Consider the following 24,645-nt stretch of genomic DNA (forward strand, 5'->3'; position numbering starts at 1 on the left):
TACAAACTGTTAAACAAACCACACAGAACATCGAGATTTAGGAAGAAGAGACTCTGCTGCAACGGGTATTTTTTTTATTTCATATAATTCACAAGGCAGCGACCCCCAGTAGGTCAGGTAGAACAAGTATCAAATACTCTCTATTCACATTCAGGAACATGTCAAGAAAACAAATTACAACACAACACATGGTACAGAAATTCTCTTGAGGGGCAACTGATCTTAAAATGTTTTTTTTATTTATTAAGATGCTGGATATACAGAAACTAACCAAAGATGTATTTTTGAAATAAAAGTGCTATGTAATAATCTTTGCTTTTTTTCTTTTTGCAGTTTTTGAGGGGAATTGAGAGAGGAGGCCGGTCTGAACTGGCATGTTGGGTCACCAATACAATTGTTCCATATTTCCGCTACAATACTCTAATGAATAATTTTACACGTTATGCCCGTTTCCTACAGCTACATTTCAATCGCAACTCACCCACATTCGGGCTAAACGTACATTTTGAATTTCTACAAATGCATTCATAAGAGCAGCATTTCTGCTAGGCCAAGCACGTAAGAGGGAATTGATGCTTGCCATCAATTTAAACTACAGGACTCATTCAGTTTCTAAGCCAAACTATAAACGGAAATTCACAGTAAACATTACAAATGAACCCAAAGGCAACAAACGCTCATTGCAATTGCTTTCCCATTCTATTAATAGTGCTTGAGGGGTGAATCACACTAAAACATGTTCAGGTCATATTATACCCAACATTTTTTTTTTTTTTTAAATGATAATTTGCATAGGAAGCAAGGAAACCTATTTTTGTACAATTAAGATTATTTGCATTGATATTTATTTTCATGACAATTTTCCTCCAAATTATCATTAATTTGTTTTACAGTTTAATAATTGATGATATTATTCTCATAAGATTTTACAACATAAATACTTCACAACTAAATATGTTTTTGCATTTTGAAGCAACCCATTTTACTTTTTTATTGTACACAACATGATATGTTACAATGCAAATATTCGTAATGGTATTAAAATAGGGATTATATGCAAAATATAATTGCTTATTTTTTTCCTCTTGGTTTTGGGGTGAAATAATGACCCAGTCAGGCTTTGTGAGATTCACCCAAAGAGAGACTTTTAACAGATTTCTTAAGGGCCAAGATAAATCAGCTGGTTAAGAATGAAATGATAAGTCTAATCAAACATAACTTGGAGAGTGTGAACCATGTCCATTTCAAATAGTTTGCATTACAAGTATAAAGGACATGGATTGGTCATCATGTCACAAAAGATAACATCTTTAAGACAATTTAGGTTCTTTACAGAAAACATGGCTTGAAGACTTTGCAGTACATATACCGGATTTGTAATATTTACATTTGGTACACGAGTCCTCCATATAGACTCTATTGTTAAAGGCCAGGATGTCACCTGGATCCACTTGCATTAAACGTCATGCACAATTCATCAGGTCCTTCAAGTCCCTGTTACCTTCACGGAATGTCAGTCATTATTACGATGTGTAGTTAAAGGGGTATTTACCTCTCGTCATGGACAGACTGAACATCACTGCATGCGTTCTGAGTGTGTGTACTGGAATGTATGTGTGTGTGTACCTCTTAAATGAACCAATGACACAGGTAGCAGAACAATCAGGATGTCAAAGCCCTGGTTACGCATCTGTTCTCTGCCCATCAGCCTCTAAAATGAAAAAGAAGTGGCATCCACATGTATGTTGCTGTATACCATGCTGGGAAAGGACTATGTAAACGCTGTGTTTGAACACGCTGTCCTTATCGGCATTATACAGGTATTCTGCTGATGGGACGTCTCAAAATGTTTAGGCAGGTTTGGAAACCTGAGTGCGTTCGGGCATGGCCCGAATCCTAATGACGAGTTTGGATTCATCTGCATTAGCCTGTGCTTGATCTGCGAGGTGGGTCCAGAGAAAGTGTAAGGGCACAAACCTGATCTTTAACCTCAGTGTGCTCATGCTAGGACTGCTGATCATTTCAGAATGTTTCCATTTAACCACAAGCAGGCTGTGATCTTCAGATCTTTAGTACGGTTCTTCTGAGAGGATTACACAACTCTGATCAGACTCCACATTCACAGATACACAAATAAACACACAGGCATATTTTTCCTTAGATTGAGGCACAAAGTCCAGAGGCATCAATCCACCCCGTACAGTGACACAGAATCTTCTACACACCCCTAACACCGGTCATCCTCATCAGTGTCACTGAGAAGCTCACAGCCTGACGTCCCAGACGTGGCTTGTCCTAGTCGTTTACGTAAATGTCCATTAGGCACCTGCCAGGTGTGACGTAGTTGTGGGGCAGAACTGATGGTGTTGGAGCGGCCAAGGCTGGTTGCTATGGCAGCCTCGAAAGTGAGAGTCTCCTCCACACCGGTTGAGTCCGGACTGTTAACATCCTCCTGCAGTGTCAGGTATGGCTCCGAGATGTATCGGTGAGGGGTGGAGTGGGCCATGGCGGTGCCAGGACCAGTCCCGGTTGGCTCCTCCCCTTCCTCTGCAGGCTTGGCCCTTGACCGAGCCTCCCCCAGCTCGGGATTGGCACGGCACACTAAAGGAGAGTAGGAGATGTGGGGCCGAGGACGAGAAGGTGTCTTTGGGAGTTGCCGACGCCCTCGAGGCGTCCCTGAATCAGAAGTGGAGGGAATTGGGCTGCTTGAACTATTTCCCTATAGGATTGTAGGTAAATAGACAGACAAAAAGAAAAAGAAACAAATTAGGTGATGAAGGGAAGAAATAAATGCATAATTAGAAGTCCTTCAATGTACACTGGCATTCGAAAGTTTGGGGTTGTACGATTTTTTTATGTTTTTGAAAGAAGTACCTTATGATCACCAAGACTGCAAAATACAGTAAAAATAGTCCAATTGTGAAATATTATAACAATTTAAAATAACTGCTTTCTATTTTGAAATATTTTAAAATATAATTCATTCCTGTGATGGCAAGGCTGAATTTTCGTCAGCCATTATTCCAGTCTTAAGTGTCGCATGATCCTTGAGAAATCATTCCAATGTGCTGATTTGGTGATTTTTGTAGGGGAAAAAATCTGACCGACCACTGACTTTGCATTAGTAATATGTTTGCTTACCCTAGAAAACACTAAATATTCTGCTGGGTAAAAGTGCACATGTGTTTGTGTCCTCACCTGTCTGAGGGTTGTGTGCTTCCTGCCCTCACTGGGTGACCGAGAGTGGTGTCTCTCCTGGGACTGACTCCTTTCCTCTGAGTTACATCGAGACACGTCTGGAGACAGCAGGTGTCTTCGCTCTTTAGACCGTCCTCTCTCCTTGTCCACTGGCTCCCGCAGGTTTGATCTGACAGCTGCACATGCACGAACATAAGCATATGTTGAGACATATGCAGACACAAAACACACATATAAATGTGGCCTTGACCTGGGAATCGTCACAGAGCACACAAGTCCAATATCATCGAAAGACTTGTATCATTAAGTTTTCTCAATTTTAGTATTGACATGGTACTTTAGTACCCACGGTTCTGACAGCCCTACTGCAAACTCACCTCTGAAGCTTCTTTGTCTGGGTCTCTCCAGTCGGTCAGGGCTCACCCTCTCCAGAGAGAACTCTTCCTGCCAGTCACCATTCACACACTGATCACCAATCGTGGAGAATGAACGCTTCATCAGTTTGCTCTCTGAAGTAACCTGCTGTACATGTGCGAAACACAAAAACACACAGAACACACAAAACACACATACAAACCCCAAGAGCACACACGCATCAACAAACGGCCAAACACAGACACAAAAACCGAAACAAAGTCATGTTATGGTTTAATATTTACACACACTCTCTCTTTGAAACCGTGCATAGTGACATAACACTAAACAATGTAAATGAAATGAGTTTCTGAACTGAGTTCTAACAAAGGCAACCACCACCTCCTAACATTCCCTGCAGGAAAAAACAGGTTGGTCAAACTGGTTAAATTGATTGGTTTCTGGTAGCTGGTTACACCATAGGTTCCCACTAAATTAAACCACCAGTTCTAACCAGGTTGACCTTTAGACCTGTCCAAGTGTCCATTTAATCAACCGTCTAAAATATTTGATTATAAAGCATATATAACATTAACACTTTTTATTTTATACATTAATATTATACCCATAACATTTATATTACTTTAATATTTATATAAATGATTTAAATATATTTAAATATAACAATATTAGAATTAGAATTATTTTACCATAATTAATATTTTAAACACTATGATTTCATATTCAGAGGCATGACTACATAAACATGTTACCACTCAAATCAGAATATTTAGATTTTCCAACAGGGTGAGCCATTACAGTCCCATCAAATCACAAACTACACCTTTCTACCCACTTCTTCCATTCCCTCTTTGGGACCAACGCCAACACTGATGCTAACCACAGTGCAGGCTAGGCTAACACAGGTAGTACCTGTGGCTCTACCTCCAGGCGAGGCATGGAAGAGGCTCGGATAGAGACGCCTCTCCCTGGCACTTGCAGAGGATCGGCCTGCATGCTACTGGGGCACATCACACTGCTAAATTCTTTGTGCTCTGGCACCTACGCAGTTAGAGAGAGAAAAAACGGGGAGGAGGAAGAAACATTCAATCCTAAAGAAAAAAGTACTTAGCAGCTCTAAATATCGTTGCACCAAATGCCCATTCGTTCTATCCACCATCAGAAGTGGACAATGTAATAATCCTAAAGTAACAACCTGGCTAATGTTATACTCTTTTAGAAGCAAATTGGGAACAAGTGTTCATTTAAATATAAGAAAAGATAAGTTTAAATTAAAAGAGATAGAGTGTAGAGGAAAAGTAAAGTGGCAAGAGTGAAGCACCATAAGCACAACATAGAGCCATTACGCATAAGCAACTCATAGGGGGTGTAGAGAGTTTCAAAGCAGAAGCCACACATATTGGGCGTACTCACAAGCGCTCTTGCACAAAAGAATTTCAAACATAAACCAACTTAAAATCCCTTAAGACATCTAGCATTATATCACAGTTCATGGAAGAGAGGCAAAGAAAAAGCTACCAAGAGGGGAAGAAAATAAGAGTACAGATAAGAGCACAGAAAGACTGTATAACTGATCACTGGTTATATAAGTGGTGGATGTTATCTTGACTTAGCAGTCTAACCTTGAGAAACCACATCAATACACCCTTCTGAACCTTAAAAAAACAACTCTCTAAAATCCCTTCCTTTACGAGGCCAGAAGGCAAATAATAAAGGGATGGCAATAAAGCTGCAAAATGTGAAAAGAAAATGAGTCAGGAAATGTAGATGTATCATGCAAGGTTGTGAACCAGAGAGGTGATGTCCATGCAGATGACTTCATGATAGATTAGACATCAGTCCAATTTGTATCTCATGATTAAGATTTACCAAAGCATGATTTTTTTTTCTTATGCTGGGAAAAATGACTTTTATATGCTTTAGTGTGGCAGCCACTCAATTAATGAAGTAATTTACATATAGCGTGGCCTTTTGATAAAATCGGTGTTGATATCTCTTGCTGTGAACATTTTTATTATAGCTTAAACGAATCTACTCGCTTTTGAAAATCTGACAAACCATTGCCAGACATCTTAAAAACATTAGAAAAAGATATGAAAGTTGGAGTTTTGTGACTTTTAGTCCAAGTTCACAAAATAAACTTTTAGCACATAACTGACAATGGACATTTGAATGAGCAATTTAACAACTCAGAGTCAATTATTTTGCTTATACCACTGTTGTTGTTTTTTTTAGTTGCCTACATAAGCATACACACTACCCACAGTCTCAGACACAGTCTCAATTAAAGTCTGTGCTTTGGCAATCACATCTCAAAATAGATCCAGAATATTTTGTTCCACCTTTATAATGCTAAAACGTTCACAAATGGATCATTGTCTTTGGCTGTGTGGTATTCAGACCCTATTACCTTTTGTAACTGTTTTATAACCTGAATTATTCATAAACCGTCATGGAATAAAAAATTGAGCATGAGCTTGAATTCACATACTGTTTGAGAATTTGAAATAGATAGTGAATTTGAATGTTTCACAAAACAAAGTAGCAATCAGGTATTTCATGCACATGTAAAACAATGAATAAAATGCAAGACAAGTCAAGGCTTACTGTGCCAATATGTCTGAGATGAAATGCATTTGTTTGTGTGTTTAGGATTTAGCTTCTCCTACCATGCTCTGGAGGTGATAGTGGTGTTGGTATTCCTCCCTCTCCTCCATGCTGTCTTGGCCCAAGGGCTGCATGAAGAGATCTTGAGGGGAGATGGGACTCAGTGCCACAAACCCACCTCTAGTGCTGAATAAACAACAGATAAGCTCATGTTGGTATGCACCACAAATGTGTCACCAAATAAGGTTTGTTTTGGGGGATCAGAAATGAGTAAATAATTAAAAATGGCAATTCAGTTCAACAGTTTATGTCACGTTGTTGGATAAAATCAAAAAGATCAAGACCTTTTACTTTGGATTTTAAGAGGGGGATATAAATATTTGATGCTATTTTTCATGCTAGGTTAATTGTATGTTATGTAAAAAAAAAAATCAAACCTCTAATGCTTTTAAATATTGCACCGTATACAGAAGAATTTAAATAACTAATGGAAAGAGGTGCAGACCAGGGTTATTATGGTTAACTAAAACTAAAATCAAAACCCCAAAAAAATCATTACTTGAAATTAAATATTTTCTTTCTTTTGAAAATTAACATTTAATTTAGTTTAAATTGAAGTACTAAATAAGTTAACTCTTTCCCCGCCGGTGTTTTAAAAAAAAGAAAAAGTTGTCTGTTCCCTGCCAGCGTTTTTCATTTTCACCAAGATTGTATGGCCCCCAGAATATTTTGTTGTATGAATATCTGAACATGCAATATATCAAAAGAAAGAACAGACCCTCTCATTTCATTCACCAACGTTATTCAGTTTTGATTTATATGCTATTTATTGTTGGTGATTGCGTTATTTTACATATGCATGTGTGATTACATATGCTATCGCTTGCAGTGATGGGAATAACAGCGTTATAAATAACGCCGTTACTACGGCATTACTTTTTCCAGTAACGAGTAATCTAATTGATTACTCTTCTCATCTCAATAACGCCGTTACCGTTACTGCCAAAAAATGCGGCGCGTTACTATAACTGATGAAGCTGTTTTTTTTTTCATCAGACCAACTAGATCTCTGAGCGAGAGGCAAATACTTTTTTTACTGTTCTTCCTTGGTTAGTGGGCAGAGCACGAGACAAGCGCATAAATGCTGACGATTGGCTGAGGTAGAGTAAAATGTCATTGTAAGCCAATCAGAGGTAGAGTTGGGCGGGTGTTCGAAAGCACGCATAGTTGTGATGGGCATTCGGCTCTTTTGACTCAGCTCACTGAAAAGAGCCGGCTCTTTTGGCTCACAAACGGCTCTTTAAATGACTTTGACTATAATATTTCAATTTTTATTACATAATTATTTAATTTCTATAGGCTAAATTTGTAAAAATAGAGTCGGCTCTTCAGATATGCGAGATATGGCTCATAGAGTCGGCTCATTCGCGAATCGCGAACGACCCATCAAAAGCTCATTCGCGAACGAGTCGATCCATCATCACTAACGCTCATTCGCGAACGACCCATCATCACTAACGGCTAACGCTCATGAATTGCGAACGACCCATCATCATAACGCATTGTCGGACAGGACAGGACACACAAGGAACAACACAAGCCAGTCAGTCTTTTTGGTATATTGCTTAACAAGCTTAATTAAATTTTACCCAGTTGTGGCCTGTTGAGGGGCAACAAATATCAAAAGTTCCAAAACATCTATTGTGTTATTTGCATTGATCCACTATATAAACATAATATCTACATACATGGCATTTGATTGGAGGCTAGTCTCACTTTGTCCCACAGCAACATAATTTTTTTTAGATGTGTGTACAATGTTTCTGTTAATAATGTATTGTATTAAGTGTCCATTTCATTATAATATTCAGATTTATCATAAATAATTGAACATGCACATGTATTTTAAGTTACGTTAAAGAGGGGTAGAGGTGGGGTCACATTTGAGCATTTAAAATTTAATTTTACTTGAAAGTACATTACAATTACAATTACAAAATTTGTAACTGAGTAACTAATTTAGTTACTTTTTGAAAGAAGTAACTAGTAACTGTAACTAATTACTTTTTAAAAGTAATTTGCCCAACACTGATCGCTTGTTTCTGCATCTCCGCCTGTGTTTTGATCAGGAGATTAAGTTCGCTTTCAGAAGATGCGTAATAGCGCCCCCTACCATATAACAGTGAAAAAACGGAAAGCCGTAAAAAAGGGGAAGCGCTATATAATAAAAGACGAGAAAACTCGTAAATGCCAGAGAAAGAGTTAATAATTAAATCTTAAACAAAAACATAACAAAAACTACATATATAAATATATATATATATAAAAAAGACAAAAACACAAAACAAGATTGATAAAACTTAACTTAAGGCGAGACACTACAGGTGAATAGGGTAATTTTTTTAACTAGCAGATATCACCATGAAACTTTCCCAGTTGATTACTTACATTAAGATGAGAAAAAAAATGCATTACAAGTTTTCTGTAATTTAATGTTTAAATATGCAAATTTAGCATTATCTAATTAAATATGCGCTAATTTGCATATTTACTTTTGTTATCCTATAAATCAGAATATACTGTCAATAGCCTTAAAAAAAAGATTTTTGCCATGTTTTTTGGAATAAAATGTTATATAAATCAGGCTAGGAATAATATATTTACAAATCCCTCAGTAAATGTCTTCATAATATAACTAGGTACAAGACTGAAAAGTTTGGTGTATATAAGTGCTACCGAAGAGGAGATTTCGGACTTGGAGTATGAGAGAAAAGTCATTTTGAGAAAACGGGCTTTAAAGATTTAGCATCAGCCAATGAGATTGCGCATTTGAGCCGTTTTACTTTCACGATTGGTTGCTGATAAAAAGGAAATGACCATATTTGGATCCAACAACATTGTACGAGAGAGAGAGCTTTCTAACGATGTGTGTGATGACAGGGTGCAGACAGCGATCGCGGAGCAACTGATGATTTACAACGCCAACTTTTGATGAATTTATGAGAAATCTACAGACGCAAACAGACAAAGTGTCGTAAAATAAAGACCTAAATGTGTATTTCTGACTTTTTTTCACCACAAGTCTGAAAGAAGACATGTTATTGAAGACAAATATCCCAAAATCTCAAAATTGACCAGTGAAAAAAAAAAAACCTATGTTTTTGCCTGCCATGTCTCGCCTTAACTAAAATTAAAACAGAAAATATGAAAATAAAATCTAATTCAAAATATCAACAAAAAATATAATAGTATATCAATTATATTAAAATAACAACAGTGCAGACAAATACAGGGCCAATATAAGTACACACACACACGCACACACACAACATGTATAATTACAGGGCAGATCCTGCACTGTGGGACAGGAACGGCAGAGCCTTGGCACTGCAGAGAATGTCCTGTGGCAGTGAGGATGCATCCATGCGTTGGAACATCGGTGCATGTTTCTGCAAGACAACATTAGATGGTCAGCACAATCTCTCCAGTGACACAGTGACCTAGTTCCCCACAAAGCAGCACATCTTTCCAGCTTTAGGAAGTATAGCGGAAATACGAGGGTTTTTCTGTTGTGTCTATTCAGAAGCCCATTCTATAGTTAGATGTTGCATATATAAGCTGATTCAATTGGCCTAAAGTTGTGAGTCGGCTGTTCTTTAGCTCTCGAGTTCTTGTTGCAGGAGGTAAAATACATCTCTACCTGTTCTTCAAGCTGTTGACGGAGCTTCTTAGCTTTGTTCTGCTTGTAGTAGTCCATGATCATCATAGCTGCATAGATCTTCCCAATGGTCATGTCACTGGCTGGAAAAAAAGTTTTGTTTATTGTAGAAAACAACATTTCAATGCAGGGTGCAAATTACACTCACTTTTAGGGGAGTAAGTAGGCGCCTCTAGTGGCCAAACTAGTACAACAAGCTGAACTTTCACAACCAAGGTGAATTATACTGATAAAAAATATAAGATGGTGTTCAAGCTTTAAGAATACAAAAACCTACCATACAGGATCTCTCACCTTTGTTAATGGGTACAAGAAAATCAAGAGATTTCTGGGAGAGGTGCGGCCAGATGACACTGATTTCCTTCTGCAATTCTACGTCCATCTGACCCCTGTCCTCACCTCCTGTTACACCATTGAACCATTAGAAACAGTTGAACAAATATTATTGTGAACCCCCCCCCTCCCCATTTTTTTTTAAAGGAAGTGGAAATGATCAGTGATGCCAACCTCGAGCGATTTTAATGTCCAGTGCGGTGCGTATCAGGGCCATAAGTGTGGAGGTGAAATGGACGGACATGTCCTCATCCACTGGCATGTTCATCAGAACCAACCGCTGAGAGCAAGTCACCACCAGGACAAAATACAAATTAAATTCAAGAATTGCAAAACTAAAAAGTGAGTGCGCATTTAAAAAAAATAGTCATCTACAGGTAGGTTTAGTTGTTGTTTAACTTTTACAATTAACACAAAGATGTCACAACACCACGTATTCATGCACACAGTTGAAACACAAATATTGGATAGAGACAGAGTAGAATGCAAGTCTGAAGGATCACACTTTATGAATATGCCCTTTGCAATATGTCTTGAACATGGGAATAAGCATCAGGGTTATGCCATTGTTTTGAAGACATTAGGGTGACATATTCAAATAAAGTATCATTGGTGGATGTACAGGGACTTTATGGTAGGATGATTAAAAGACAATGACAAACAATAACATCACTGATAGTCTATGAAATATAATACTATAGTTATATGTATCGCAATTATTTGACATTCAGTGGCCCTAAAACACTGCATTAGATACAAAACATGAAATCAAGAGTTATCTGCAAACAAATGAAACTAGAACTTATTTTAACTAACTTTTCTCAAACAAATTGTCACTTGGATAAATATCCTTTTAAATAATACAAAAATATATTTTTACGTAAATATATCCATATACTTTGGCTTAAGTGTCAAAATACTTCAAGTAAATAAAGTATTTATAAATACAAATAAATAATTGAGGCCACTGTAATTACATCCTTTAGGTTGAGCCTCTTGAAATCAAGCAGACTTCATTTAAATTGTAATACTGCAGACTACCTTATACGCCAATTTGGAGGGGCATTTCTTGCCCAGACCAAGCGGTGGCGACATGCAGGTCAGCATCTCGTACATATCAGTGTAATGAATACGGCCACTGGGAGGGGGTAGTCACCAGGGGCAATGTGATGAAGAGGAGGAGGAGGAAGAAGAATTGGGCATTCCCAAGGAACGAGGGAGGAGAGGAAGTTTGGCGTGGAGGAAAAAAGGAAACAACAGAAAAGATAGAGGAAGAAGGAAGAGACAGGAAAGGGAAGGTCATTTAAATGCGTTTCATACTTAAGAAAAGAAAAACGGTCAAAAGGGAAACTGATTAAACATAGAGGTGAGGCCAGGTGGAGGTTGTTCTATGCAATGCAGGCATAGAAGAGGCTATAGGAGAGAAAATATTAAAACAGCCAAAGATCTGAAGAGTCAAGCAGGTGGATCCGAGGGTTTGACAGGGTGTATTGAAAAGGAAACCCTGCTATTATAATACATAAACCCACAGGGGTAAATTTGCTTAGGGTCAGAAATTAGCAGGGACTTTGGGCAAAAATGCCAACAAAATTAATATTTCCCTGTCATGAATTCCTGAAGTTTAATTTTTAACATCAGATGTATTTTGTCAAATTTTAATGATCTAGTTAATTATTTCGATTTTATTTAAATGAGATGAAAAAAAAAAAATCATACAATATAGTATAAAAATGTAGTTGTTTTAGTTTAGATATACATCTTCCGATGCTACTTGGACACATCCTCAGTGATGAACCAGTGGTCATAGGATATTTCGGGTCTTTAATAGACTCTAGCCCGGGCAACCCAACCAGGGGTGATCAGCTCCTGACCAAAAAAAATAAGCCCTCATAAAGTAAAAACTGACAAGTAGCAAACATATCCCTTAGAAATATAAAGTTATTTTCTGACACTGAGGTAGGTCGGGGGCATAATCTTCTCTTGATTTACAAACAGGTGAGACAATGGTGAACACGAGGAGTCTGCCCTCCTCTAACCTTAAAACCACATTTATGGAATTATGTTCACTAAAAGCCCCAAATCCAATTCATACACAGAGAGACTGAATCCCTACTGACATCCGTTGGCAGTGTTAGATATTATCTAATGGAGTTCACTGATGGATGGCTCTCAGTGTCATTAACTGCAGCAGTTATTCACACTTCAGGAGCGGGATGCAGGCCAAAGGGATGAGCTGTCTCTCTGTGCACTGAGCTCTTGTCTCTGCCAGTCTTTGACCCGGTGGAAAGTAGCACTGGAGTAAATCACAGGAACGAGAGGGGAGCAAGGGGTGGTAGCTAGTGAAGAAGTGGGGAATGATAAAAGAAGAGGAGGAGAGAGAGAGAGGCAGAGGGGTAGTTTTTTCGTGGGTGAGCCAAACCTTGCATGCCACCCTGTAGGGACAATTCTTTCCAAAGCCCAGAGGAGGTGATATTGAGCGTACAACTTTGTACATCTCCTTATAGTGTAGTTTTCCACTGGAGAAGGAAATACTGTCCGTTAATGTTAAATAGACAATGTCAAGTTAAATGTAGGAGTGGTCATTTTTCATGAAATATACTTTAAAGGGGTCATATCATACATTAGTGATTTTTTTCACCAAAAGCCATCATTATAGCTGTTCATGACCGTTTTAAGCCATCTCTCTGAACCATTGGGCCCTATTTTAACGATCTAAGCACATGGTCTAAAGCGCACGGCGCAAGTGCACTTAGGTCGTGTCCGAATCCACTTTTGCTAGTTTAATGACAGGAGAAATGGTCGGCGCGCCCGGCGCATGGTCTAAAAGGTTTGTCCCTAATCTCTTAATGAGTAATGGGTGTGTTTTGGGCATAACGTGAAAAAAAAAACCAATCAGAGTGTAATTTCCCATTCCCTTTAAAAGCCAGTTGCGCTTGCGCCATGGCGGGTTGCTATTTACATGCTGGAATTTGAGGACCCATTGTGGACCCGCCTATAAGCGCAAATTACTAACTTACTCTTTAAATAACAAAAAAAAAAAATACTGCACCATTGACTTTAGACCAGGTTTCAGTTGGTCAATGGTGCAGTCTATTTCAGTTGCCTCAAAATAGCAACGTGCCAACAAAGCGCCTGAACACACCACGTTTTCAGACCAGCACACCCATGGAGGCGCTATTTAAACAGCGTGGTGCAGGACGTAAAAAAGATAACTGCGTCAGGCTGAAACTAGCAAAACACACTTGCGTCACGCATGGCGCTGCATTGCACTGGGTGTATTATAGGGCCCTTAGAATCAAACATGCCATTCTTTGCTGCTGTAAAGCAAATGCTCAGAACAACCAATTTCCGCAGCTTTGTGCCAGTAAATGAGATCTGAATTCCACAAACAAATTGTTTTCTTATATTGAACTCTTATATCAAAATAGCAAAGAAATTTGATTATCCATGATACGACCCCTTTAAATCATCCTACAGTGTTTTTACATTTGTGAGAAGAGAGACACAAAAGCATTACTGACAATTTCAAAACAAAATTATACAGTTCATTTTACAAATTACATTTATGCAGCATACTTGTATAACACCCAACTGTTAACAAACATCTGTATAAGTTTATATATAATATAATATTATATACTGTTAAATTATATATAATAAATATAATATTTTTTGCAGAGTAAGAAAAAATGCAGTCTATCATCTAATTTTTTGAACATTTGTATTGCATTTGATCAACTGAAAAGAGTGGAGAGCTGCATCTCTCACCATGCTGCGCGGTCATACTCTCCCCAGATCCGTATAAACTCATCCAAGTGGTGAGGACCCAGAATGGACGAGTCACGTGTCAGGTACTCAAAATTATCCATGATCACAGCCACAAACAGATTTAGCATCTGAAAGAGAGATAGAGATGTGTAAATGGAGACTGTGAAATACATATAAAATTGCACAAGTTGCCAAGTGAGCTTAAAGGCCTGTTCACACCAAGGATGATAACAATAACGATAATAATAAAGATAAAGTTCTAAAAAAAATTCTAAATATAAAAGAATAGCAACGTACACACTACAACTATAACGATAACGGCACAGAGACACTATCTTTTAGAAGGAATTACTTTCAGAAGGATTTTTTCCTGCTGATGAACAATAAAAACATCGACAGCCAATCAGAATTCATTCCGCATTGCGCTTTAAAGGTGCAGTGTAACATTTTTGAGTATTTATTAACAGAAATGCAATATGAAATCCATAACTATGTGTTCAGTGGTGTATAAAGAACTTACTTAATAAACCGTAATGTTTTTATTACCTTAGAATGAGACATTTATATCTACATAACCGCGGGCACCCCCTTCTATGAAGGTCGCCATATTGTGACGTCATGTTTCTACAGTAGCCGAACGTGAACAAACAACGTTACAGAGCGCGTTTCGTCACTACCTTGAAAGAGAAGCCGCAGGAAGCTAGAAGAAGCGAGTCATAAACACCGTGAGTAGTGATTTTTCCCTTGTCAGTGGTGTAAATATGTAGTTGGATTGTTTCATGTAACTTAATTCTTCTCCCTCGCTGTGTTGGCTTTTCTTTGTGGGGATAAATGTGCTAGTTAAGTTCGTGAGACAGCTGATTAGTAGGCTACTCTTGTCATTGACCGTAAAACAGTTACAGGAATCACCAACCCGTCGATCTTGGAAGCATTTTAAGTCGATCGAGTTTCCAAAATCGGAGAAAAAAGCCTATTGTGTGTGTAGTGTGTCTAGGGGATGCGGAGGCGCGCGCGCTGTTACAATCACGTCATTTTTGCCGCACGCACCTTTGGGCTCATGCGGACGCGTCGAGTTTAAATAAGGCTTAACGCTTTAACCAGCTCAGCCACAGTAACAGCTCATATTAGCCAGCTAAACTTTTACTACCCTGTTAGAAAAAATATATAGTTGCATAGTTTCATGTGGTTCTTCTCCCTCGCTGTATTATGGGTTTGCTATGTGGGGAGAATGTGCTGGTTACGTTCGTGAGACAATCAGCTGATTACTGTTATTATATTATGTATTAAGACCCTTGATCCTCACCTGAAACTTTATCCATGAATTGGTTTATAATGGACTGTGGTACAGAAACTTGGTTTACGCTGGCTATTCTCTGCTGTCTCAGACGACGATGTTTGTCCCGTTTTAGCCACCGTAGCTTCTTCGAAAGGGAGGGGTGAGTGGTGGGCTGAGCCCTTAGTGTAAACTCGCAACCGAACCGCTAGATATCGCTAAAAATCACACACTGGACCTTTAAAGAGCTCAAGCATTTAAAGGGGCAGATGACAAACCTGCAGTGTGCACTTAGAATAAGTGTATTAGAGAATAGAATGATATTGTTCGTTGTGTGGACGCTATTATAGTTTTCATTATGGTTATCTATATAGTTATCGTTCTTGGGATGAACGGTGGTCTTAAGAGTGTTAAGCATTGGCGGAGATGAATTTTTTCATTTATTTATTTTTTACTTTTTCAGATCATTTGTTTCATTTTAAAATCTTGCAGTATATATTTTATGTCCAAATAAATGTATTTTATCCACAAAAAATGGATTTGGTGTGAAAAGGCCTTAAGTGTGTGGGTTTTAAGTGTAAAGGTTTGTAATGATGTGTATTTGTGTCATTAAACTGTATAGCTTCTCACCAAAAAAGAACTGAAGAATATGAAGGATACAAAGTAGAAGTATGCAAAGTCGGTACCACATTCTTTTTTTATCCCCTTTGTTGAGTTGTTGAGAGGAATTGAGTTGTCTATTTCACACTCCTTCTCTCCTAAACACGATAACATGATTTCCTGCCATGACTCACCTGTTGCACTCCTAAACACATACACACACATATATGTATATCATAAATTAAGACACATTTATTCATCTCCAAAAGGTAGTCTGATTCATTGTATTGGTTTTATAGTGAAATAATTAATATATAATAAAATGTAGCACCTGTTTTTAACAACAAAAAGAACATTCAAACAGATGCAGAAATTATAAACATAATCTTACCTGAACAACAGCATGAGTGCACCAAAGAATGAGTTAAAGTTATTGTGTGTGTTGATTTGGCTTTTGTCATTTAGCTTGATGTTGCCGAATACCTTTAGTAAGATTAAAAACACATAAGAGGTGTCTGTCACATTTACAGGCTTAACAAAGTTAGGCAAGAGAAAATGTGGCAAAGAAACAAGGAAGACACAGAGAGAAGAATATAAAGATGGAGACAGACTGTCTAGGGACAAAGACAACCTTTACCTGCATGCCAATGATGGCATAGATGAAAAACAGCATGGCGATGAGCAAACAGACATACGGAAGAGCCTGCAAGACAAATCTCATGTTAAACTTACAGAATTTTTTTTATAATAAGCGGTTTTGGTTCAAATAAAAGCAAAAACAGTGTTTAGAAGTAGAAGAATAAAAAGAGGAATAAGGGATCTCAATATCATGCCAATGGAGTAAAAGACATGTCTGACCTTGAAGGACTGGACAAAGGTCCAGAGCAGAATACGGATGGTGTAGCCCTGACGCAGAAGTTTAATCAGCCGAGCTGCCCGGAATAGCTTCAGAAAGCCCATACTAAAAGGCTGAAAAACCAATCAGAACACAGAGGTGATGCTTATGGAAATAAATACTGGAGACAAAATAGAATATGAAGGTCATTACAGCAATCAAAAGTATCTTGCGCATGCATATCAATATAGGCTAAAAAGTAATTAGAATAGAGACATTATTGCTCATGCAAACAACTTCTGCCTACAAATCAACCAGAATTAGAGCTGCACGATTAATTGTAAATTCATAAATGACAACGATTCGGCTTTGTCTATTAAACCTATGACAAGTACGATCACAGCGAACATTTAGATCTGCATTGGTGCTGCTGCTAATCCAGAAAGAGAAGTTGTCATGTATAGGCATAAAACAAAGTCTTTTCAACCACACAGTATGATTATTTCTGTCTTACAATTTAGATTATCACAGAATTACTGGGATAAAAGTTTATAGTTCGGATATAAACACTGATGTCTAGGGTAGCGATCAGAGTAAATCACCTTTTGAAAGTAACTTGACGGTTCAAATAAAGATTGTACCGATTACATTGTTACACCAGTAAGTGGAGATAAGTGACTGATAAAATTTGTATTAGTCATTGAATCATTCATTCAAACCGTAAAAAAATTAATTAAAATTATTCAAATTAATGCAATATTTTTAAATAGACTGCAGCCATAAAGATTTTGTCAGAACCTCTAGTAAATTACATATTATTTTGTTTAATTGTCTATTTAGAATCATGGGATAATCATGATCTCTATTTTGAAGAAACAAATTGTGACTCAATTTATTCAGAATCGAGCAGCTCTAATCGCAACACACAAATTCCTTACTTTTTCACTCTGCAATTTGTCAACCGCAATTTCAGCAATGCTTCCTAGAACTGTGATGAAGTCAAATATATTCCATGTGTCTCTGAAATAATTCTGAAAGATATAAAGGTAATAATGTGTGTTGGAAATGCATTTCAAGATATATATTATGCACTGTATCACATTCCCAGTGGTAGCTTACCATGATACCAAACGCCAGGATCTTGAGAAAACATTCCACAGAGAAAATAACAGTGAACACAGTGTTGAGGTATTTTAGCACATCATCATAGCCTTCAGGACGAGGATCATGATGCTGATAGAGAGCAAAAAAAGAGACAAAAAAGGTCTACTTGAATAATTAATTATGTTTACACCATTTACTTTTTTTTACTAACTAATTAATTTTTATATTGCTCTAATGTTGCTTGACAGCATATACAGTATATCCATATAAAACTTATACAGGTTTGGATACATACAGGTTTGGAACAACTTAAGGGTGAGTAAATGATGACAAAATTTACATTTTTGTGTGAACTATCCCTTTAAATTTTTTTTACATAATAGTACCTAATAGAGGTGTGAATCTTCACTTGCCTCGCGATTCGATTCAGAGGGTAACGATTAGATTATAAAACAATATAAAGCCTACAATAAAACAGAAAATTAATATCTATGATAGGCTTATTTAATTTAATTTTTTAAAAATCGATTCTTTTGTTTTTATGCATCGATACAAAATCATTCACATCAATGTTTACAGTAAGCATTATTTTACACACATTCAGATCTGGAGCCATTCTGGTATGGAACACCCGCATTTCAGGATCCATTTATGTCAATAAAGCACTTTGGAAATTGTAACTGAAAACTGAATGAAAGAGACAGACAGAGAGAATGGAAGCTTTTCAAATTTCAGTACAATATCTAAAAATATCTGTGCTCTGTTACACTCTCTGTGCCTCAGTAAGCATGTATGCAGACCATTGCAGACATGATGACTAGTGGAGGCCCACCTCTAACTCCAGGTGAAATTACTCACGGGAGATGTCAGGCTAAAGCTAATGAGGAAAAGTTAAATAGTAGCCGGTGCTTCAGATCAATATTTTATAAGCTGTGACTCATGACTGTCTGGTTTTCGAGCAGTATCACAGACCAGGGGTCACCAGCAGGGACTGAAAAACAGCTAAATCAACCTAATTTATTTTTACAAATACACAGACGGAGAGAGAGAGAGAGAGAGAGAGAGAGAGAGAGAGAGAGAGAGAGAGAGAGAGAGAGAGAGAGAGAGAGAGAGAGAGAGAGAGAGAGAGAGAGAGAGAGAGAGAGAGAGAGAGAGAGAGAGAGAGAGAGAGAGAGAGAGAGAGAGGTATTACCCCTGCAAAACTCACAGGCTTAAAATAAATGTACATTTAAATTCTAACCAAAGCTACAAGTAATGTCTCCTTCCATCTCTATAGCATTTATTGTAAGGGAATAATGTACAGTTACTGAAAAATAAATCCTTTTAGCGTGAGCAGAACTCACAGAACTTTTTTGCAACAAATAAATCAATAGAAAGATTCTGATTTGATTTGAAATTATTCTATTTTGATAAAAGAAAGAGATCACAGTGCAGTGACATCTCTCGTTACCTTCATCATGAGAACGATGGTGTTCAGGGCAATCATCGTCAGCACGGTGTACTCAAATAAGGGCGACACCACAAAGTGCCACAGCCGATACTGTAAGGTCTGTTTGTTCTGGGGCATGTAGCGAGTCAAAGGTTTGGCACTGATGGCAAAGTCGATACAAGCCCTCTAAGAGACAAATATACAGTAAGACTGTTTCTCAAACACATTTGCAATTAACTAGCAATTGTCAGGAGGTAAAAAACATTGCTTGCACATTTGTTTATTTTTCAGGGTACAGTGCAACAATGCCAATTGGAACTACATAAGATTTGTGTTGAAAATATGTACAGGCACAAATATTTGGATGTCAAAATAATAGGGGTGCACGATTCAGAAAATGTCACGATTTGATTCGATACCGATTTTTTGTCTCAAGATTCGATTCAAAATCGAATTTCGATTCAAAAACGATTCTCGATTCAAAAAACGATTCGCAGTATATAAATGTAGTTTACTTTTTCCTATGTGATTGATTGCAGTAGACACAATTTAAAAGACAACAAATTAAATGTAGTTTGATATTACTTTATATGTCTTCATACAAAAATAAAAACTTTTGCAACTAAAAAGTGCAAAGTGCCAAGCTTTGGCCAGCTTTCAAATACATTTAATTCAAGTTTAAAATAAAACTTAAATAAAAAGCTTTTACATTTAGCTTTAAAGTGCTGTAGTCAGATCAAACAAACAATTATGCTAAATGTGGTTTAAGGACTACTTCAGCTACCAGGCTGACTGTTGAAATGTGAACTCGACTGGGCACATTGAACTTCCTAAAAATATATACTAATGTCATAGAACCCTTGCGAAATTATTTTAAATAGATTTTAAAAAGCCACCGCTACTGGTAACATCTATGGTTAGATTGATTTGTTTAGATCCAGTGAAGTCGTTCATAGGTGTAATTTGCGGGTATCTCCAGTTAACTAGCAGAGCATTCATTTAGTTCGCTATTAAATAAGAGATCTGTTGTTTTTGAAATCAAGCTAAGCGCTCGTTGCCGCTGCTATGTGTCATGGATACAGTGTTCTCTGTGGCTCGCACAGTCTTCACTCAGACGCGCGCTTCAATCTATCGCCGTTGTGGTGACTCCGGTGAAATCACAAAATAAAATGCACACAAACGTGATGAACATATTCGGTTTTGATGAGAGAGAGAAAAAACTATACGAGTGCGGTTTAGAACCCTTAACCTCTGACACGCTTGGCAAAAGATCTACAGACCATTAAGAACTCAAACATACGATCTGCGGATCGATGCATTTATCTACGGGTTGAGCAGAGAGGCTGCACAGTTTGACCAGCGGGCGGCAAGAACTTGCAATGTAACTATTTATCAGACCGGACCTCGCGGCCTCGAAACACTACCGGACCACCGGTAAAAGTCCCGACTCACCCGATTGCCACTCCGCCCGTGCACGCCATTAAAAAAAAAAAAATGAATCGATTTTTGGAATTCTATGAATCGATTTTATTTTTCAGTAAAGATTGAATCGCGATTCAAATGTGAATCGATTTTTTTGCACACCCCTACAAAATAATTTTTTATTTTTATTTTGAGACTGTTGAAGTGAAGAAAACAAGAATACTTCTTCTACAAAAGACTCTCGTGCTGCATGTACAAGCGGCAGCACTCTGTTGAACATGCAAGAGTGATTCCCTTAAGTGCAGAGGACTTTTCTTTTGTATGTTTTTTTTAAAAATAGAATCAATTGTTGCCTCGAGTATGTGTCATTGCTTCAATCCACACTACTAAACTTTAATCTCAGCTTGAATGCAAAATAATCAGTCACCTCGTTTTTCTCCAGACTGCACTCCTCCATCATTTTATCACCCTGCTCTTGGAAGGTAATGATGATGAGGGCCACGAATATGTTGACGAAGAAGAATGGGAACACCACAAAATAAATGACATAGAAGATGGACATCTCCATCCTGTTCCCCTGACTGGGACCCCGGTCCTCCTCAGTCACATCCACAGAGTGTTGCAGAACTCTACAATGCCAAATAAGTGTGTTTACAGACAAATCTATATACATTTATCTATGCTTTCTGTTCCAAATGAAACTAAGGTTACTCTGCTAGAATACCTGTGTGAACTTGAGGGGCTTAAAGGTGCTGCAAGAAGCACCAGCAAAAACTGCTACTACTGCCTACAGCCCTTTTTTCCTTTGCTTGAGCATTCATGTTTGTTTGCAATGTGTTAAAGTGTGAAGCTAACATGTCTGTGAATGGGTTTTAGAGTGGTTGAAAGCATGGGCATGGCCTAATTCACTCTGGCAGAGGTTAGCAAAATGGCTGAAATCACTAAAAGCACCCCAAGTTCAAATACACATTGGGCCTGTTGTGCAAGTTTCCTCTAGAATGTAAAAGTTGGAGTTACCGAATATGCAAATATCAGCACACAGCTTTTAGAAAGGTGTTAAGAAGAATGTTAATCTTATTAAGCTGTTAATAAATTTGTCAAATGATACAGTGTGAAAATATGAACTAAAGTTGGCTCTTACTGCGGCCACCCTTCCCCAGTGGATACCGTAAAGAGAGTCAACAGGGCCCAGATGACGTTATCATAATGGAAATCATGTCTTTTCCACTCTCGTTTCTCCTTTTTCTTGTCTTTGTCATAGTCAATGTAGTAACCCCTATAGAACATTAAGAAAAAACATTTTCCACATCATTTGCAGAGATTTTGTGCTCGTAAAAATGTCATCCTTATATTCATAGCACCATTGATATTTTCTAAAGTCTTTTTAGCTTTGAATAATGTCTGAGCTGCTTAAATGAATTTTAGCATTATATTTAGAATTTACATTCCAGCTGTAATGGGTACCTACTTGCACTCGTTTTCTGTGTCCTTGGAACTGTCAGTACAGTAGTAAAATTTCCCTTTGAAAAGCTGCACGGCAATGACAGCAAATATGAACATAAAGAGCTTGTAGACGATGAGGATGTTGAAGACATTCTTTAGCGACGTGACCACACAGTCAAAAACGGCCTGAAAATCAGTAAGAGACAGTAATTTTAGTACTTCAACTTAAACCTATTTTATTTCAGCTACTTGCCAATGCAACATTTCAAATTTTCATGAGATATTTTTTTTTTCAGTTTTATAACTGAACCCATGGATTTTATCCATATTTTATCGATAGAAATATGGACTTACAAAAATCTGAACATGTAAACATGACTTTGTGACCATTCTTTGCTAATATAAAAATTATTTTGGGTTGACCATAGCGCTACAATATTTGGTAAATTCTCATCAATGCTGACCGGTAGTAACCCACAAGCCTTGCCGTTTCAGAGATACTCTGACCCAGTCATCTTGCCATTACAATTTGATTTACAAGCAGGTTGGATGAGTGATTCCTTGTGGATCATACGCGTCCCGTTCCAATGAGCCTTCCTTTCCTCCCCGATCTCCATGATGAATTTGCGAGATCATGGGACAAACCATTCCCGGCTCGTAGCAATGTAAAGGGGGTTGCTGAACAAGGCTATGCGGGGATGCCCTGGGTCAGAGATGTGCTTGTGAGCTATCTCGTGCCCAGTGCGGCTTCCTTGTGAAAGGCTCCAAACTTGCCATCAAAACCGTGCTAAACGGCTAATGGCTGAAGGGTCTGGGTAGTAGTCTTCTAGTCTGCCCCGCCTTATTGGTGGCAAACGCAGTGAGGCTGCGATCTACCTAGTCAGATCTAGCCCTGGGTAATATAGACCAAGTAATATGGGTTGTATTGAGCTGCAGACATTGCCTCAGGCTGTTAGTCCTTGGTCACTAGATGCGCTGTATGGCTAAAATCTTTGGCTACAGCTAGTGATTTTACAGCACAGTGAGCAGGCATTTGAGTAGTATGGCATGGGTATTTCGTTCCAATAGCATCAACTCCATTAAGCAGTGTTGAGTTCCACTTCGAAAGAGAACTTTAGGTTACGTAGGTAACCCAGGTTACCCCTGAGAAGAGGCACAAGACACTGCATCACGTTGCCATCCTTCCGGCATGCCTTTACGTCAGACAATTGAAGTTGATGACGTTCTTTCTAGGTGCTTCTATATACTCTGCCGGCGCGCCTATGATGTCACCTGACTGCGGTAGCCAATCGAGATTGGTGTGTAGCACATGTGCTTCAGACACCGTCTCACAAGGAGTGTTCCCATAGTCTTGTTCCTCTTCTCAGGGAACCAGGGTTACCTACGTAACCTAACATATTATAACCAATGTTCAAACAGTTGTGCTGATTAATAATTTATGCAAATGAATTATTTCTTTGATGAATAGAAAGTTCAACAGAACAATTCAATGCATCCTTGCTGAATAAAATTATTGATTTCTTTAAAAAATAAATAATAATAACTAACTTACAATAACAATAACTTTTGACCCAAAACTTTTGAACTGTAGAGTATTAATTTAATGTTCACATACCTTGAGTTTGGGAAGTCTTTTAATAGTCTTGAGAGGCCTCAACACTCTAAGCACACGCAATGATTTGATGGTTTTAATGTCTCTTCCTGTGTTACTCCTGTATAGCATAAAAACATATATTAGAAAACAACAAAGCCCAATTTTTCATGTACGAATAACAAACACACACATTATTATATGGCACAAAATCAGAGTGTTTTTACCCCATCACATTCCTGTCAGATGCGGTGAGCCACAATCCACAAGAACAACAGAGAAACAAACGAGAAACAGACAGGCATTCTGAACCAGAGAGCTTCTCAATGAACACAGAAATGCTTTACACTCACAACAGAGAAAAAAGAGCATCCACTAACATCAATATGTGTCAGGAATAACGTCTGAATGCTTTTCCTCACATAAATCATGGTGTTATCACAAGGCATTAATGGATAACAAAAAATTTGAGCAATGCTGCTAAACATCTTCATTAACGTTTCAGATTGACCAACAGAACACCAAACATGTGAAATAACACTTGTTATTTCTCATGTTTGGATTAATCTGACTCACGTGAGAGCAAAGGCCACCAGAGCTCCCACCACAACTATGAAATCCAGAATGTTCCACAAGTCACGGAAATAGGAGCCATCATGTAAGATCAAACCCTGCTCAATCATCTGAGAAAAATATAACAACAACATACACAGCATATTTATATAATACATTATATATAGCTTAATTTGAAAACTGAGTCTTTATAAAGGAACATAGAGGAACCCAAGAATGATCCAGGAACTCACCTTGATTATCATTTCAAACGTGAAGACGCCAGTGAATACATAATCAAAATATCGCAGCACCTATTGAACATAGAAACAAATAAAAAATTGATAACAATGTCAGCTTTAGCAAACATGAAAAGTGAGGCTACAGTATGCATGGG

The 24,645-nt window shown here is 37.9% G+C and overlaps 1 protein-coding gene across 5 annotated transcripts in view; it reads right to left on the minus strand.

The window, feature by feature from the left end:
- Positions 1–953: 953 nt before the first annotated feature.
- LOC130091634 (voltage-dependent R-type calcium channel subunit alpha-1E) overlaps positions 954–24,645 on the minus strand; it is a 194,875-nt gene continuing 171,183 nt past the window's right edge. Inside the window, exons 26-49 of one of the 5 annotated variants that reach the window (XM_056259628.1) lie at positions 24,503–24,562; positions 24,273–24,379; positions 23,721–23,817; positions 22,131–22,291; positions 21,804–21,938; positions 21,090–21,291; positions 19,262–19,426; positions 17,827–17,940; positions 17,646–17,738; positions 16,731–16,841; positions 16,510–16,575; positions 16,264–16,355; positions 15,903–16,077; positions 14,000–14,127; positions 12,651–12,747; positions 10,406–10,511; positions 10,193–10,300; positions 9,881–9,981; positions 9,523–9,629; positions 6,243–6,366; positions 4,486–4,614; positions 3,576–3,717; positions 3,199–3,374; positions 954–2,719 (exon numbers count right to left, since the gene is read on the minus strand). In XM_056259628.1, coding sequence (XP_056115603.1) covers positions 2,228–2,719; positions 3,199–3,374; positions 3,576–3,717; positions 4,486–4,614; positions 6,243–6,366; positions 9,523–9,629; positions 9,881–9,981; positions 10,193–10,300; positions 10,406–10,511; positions 12,651–12,747; positions 14,000–14,127; positions 15,903–16,077; positions 16,264–16,355; positions 16,510–16,575; positions 16,731–16,841; positions 17,646–17,738; positions 17,827–17,940; positions 19,262–19,426; positions 21,090–21,291; positions 21,804–21,938; positions 22,131–22,291; positions 23,721–23,817; positions 24,273–24,379; positions 24,503–24,562 — 3,288 coding nt within the window. In that variant the 3' untranslated portion in view covers positions 954–2,227. Of the gene's footprint in view, positions 2,720–3,198; positions 3,375–3,575; positions 3,721–4,485; positions 4,615–6,242; positions 6,367–9,522; positions 9,630–9,880; positions 9,982–10,192; positions 10,301–10,405; positions 10,512–11,272; positions 11,370–12,650; positions 12,748–13,999; positions 14,128–15,902; positions 16,078–16,263; positions 16,356–16,509; positions 16,576–16,730; positions 16,842–17,645; positions 17,739–17,826; positions 17,941–19,261; positions 19,427–21,089; positions 21,292–21,803; positions 21,939–22,130; positions 22,292–23,720; positions 23,818–24,272; positions 24,380–24,502; positions 24,563–24,645 lie in introns of all 5 variants that reach the window. The other 4 variants (XM_056259624.1, XM_056259629.1, XM_056259626.1 and 1 more) reach the window with 4 other exon arrangements.

Source organism: Rhinichthys klamathensis, unplaced genomic scaffold (genome assembly GCF_029890125.1).
Source record: "Rhinichthys klamathensis goyatoka isolate OS25496 unplaced genomic scaffold, OSU_Roscu_1.1 h1tg000169l_1, whole genome shotgun sequence".
Taxonomy (NCBI): domain Eukaryota; kingdom Metazoa; phylum Chordata; class Actinopteri; order Cypriniformes; family Leuciscidae; genus Rhinichthys; species Rhinichthys klamathensis.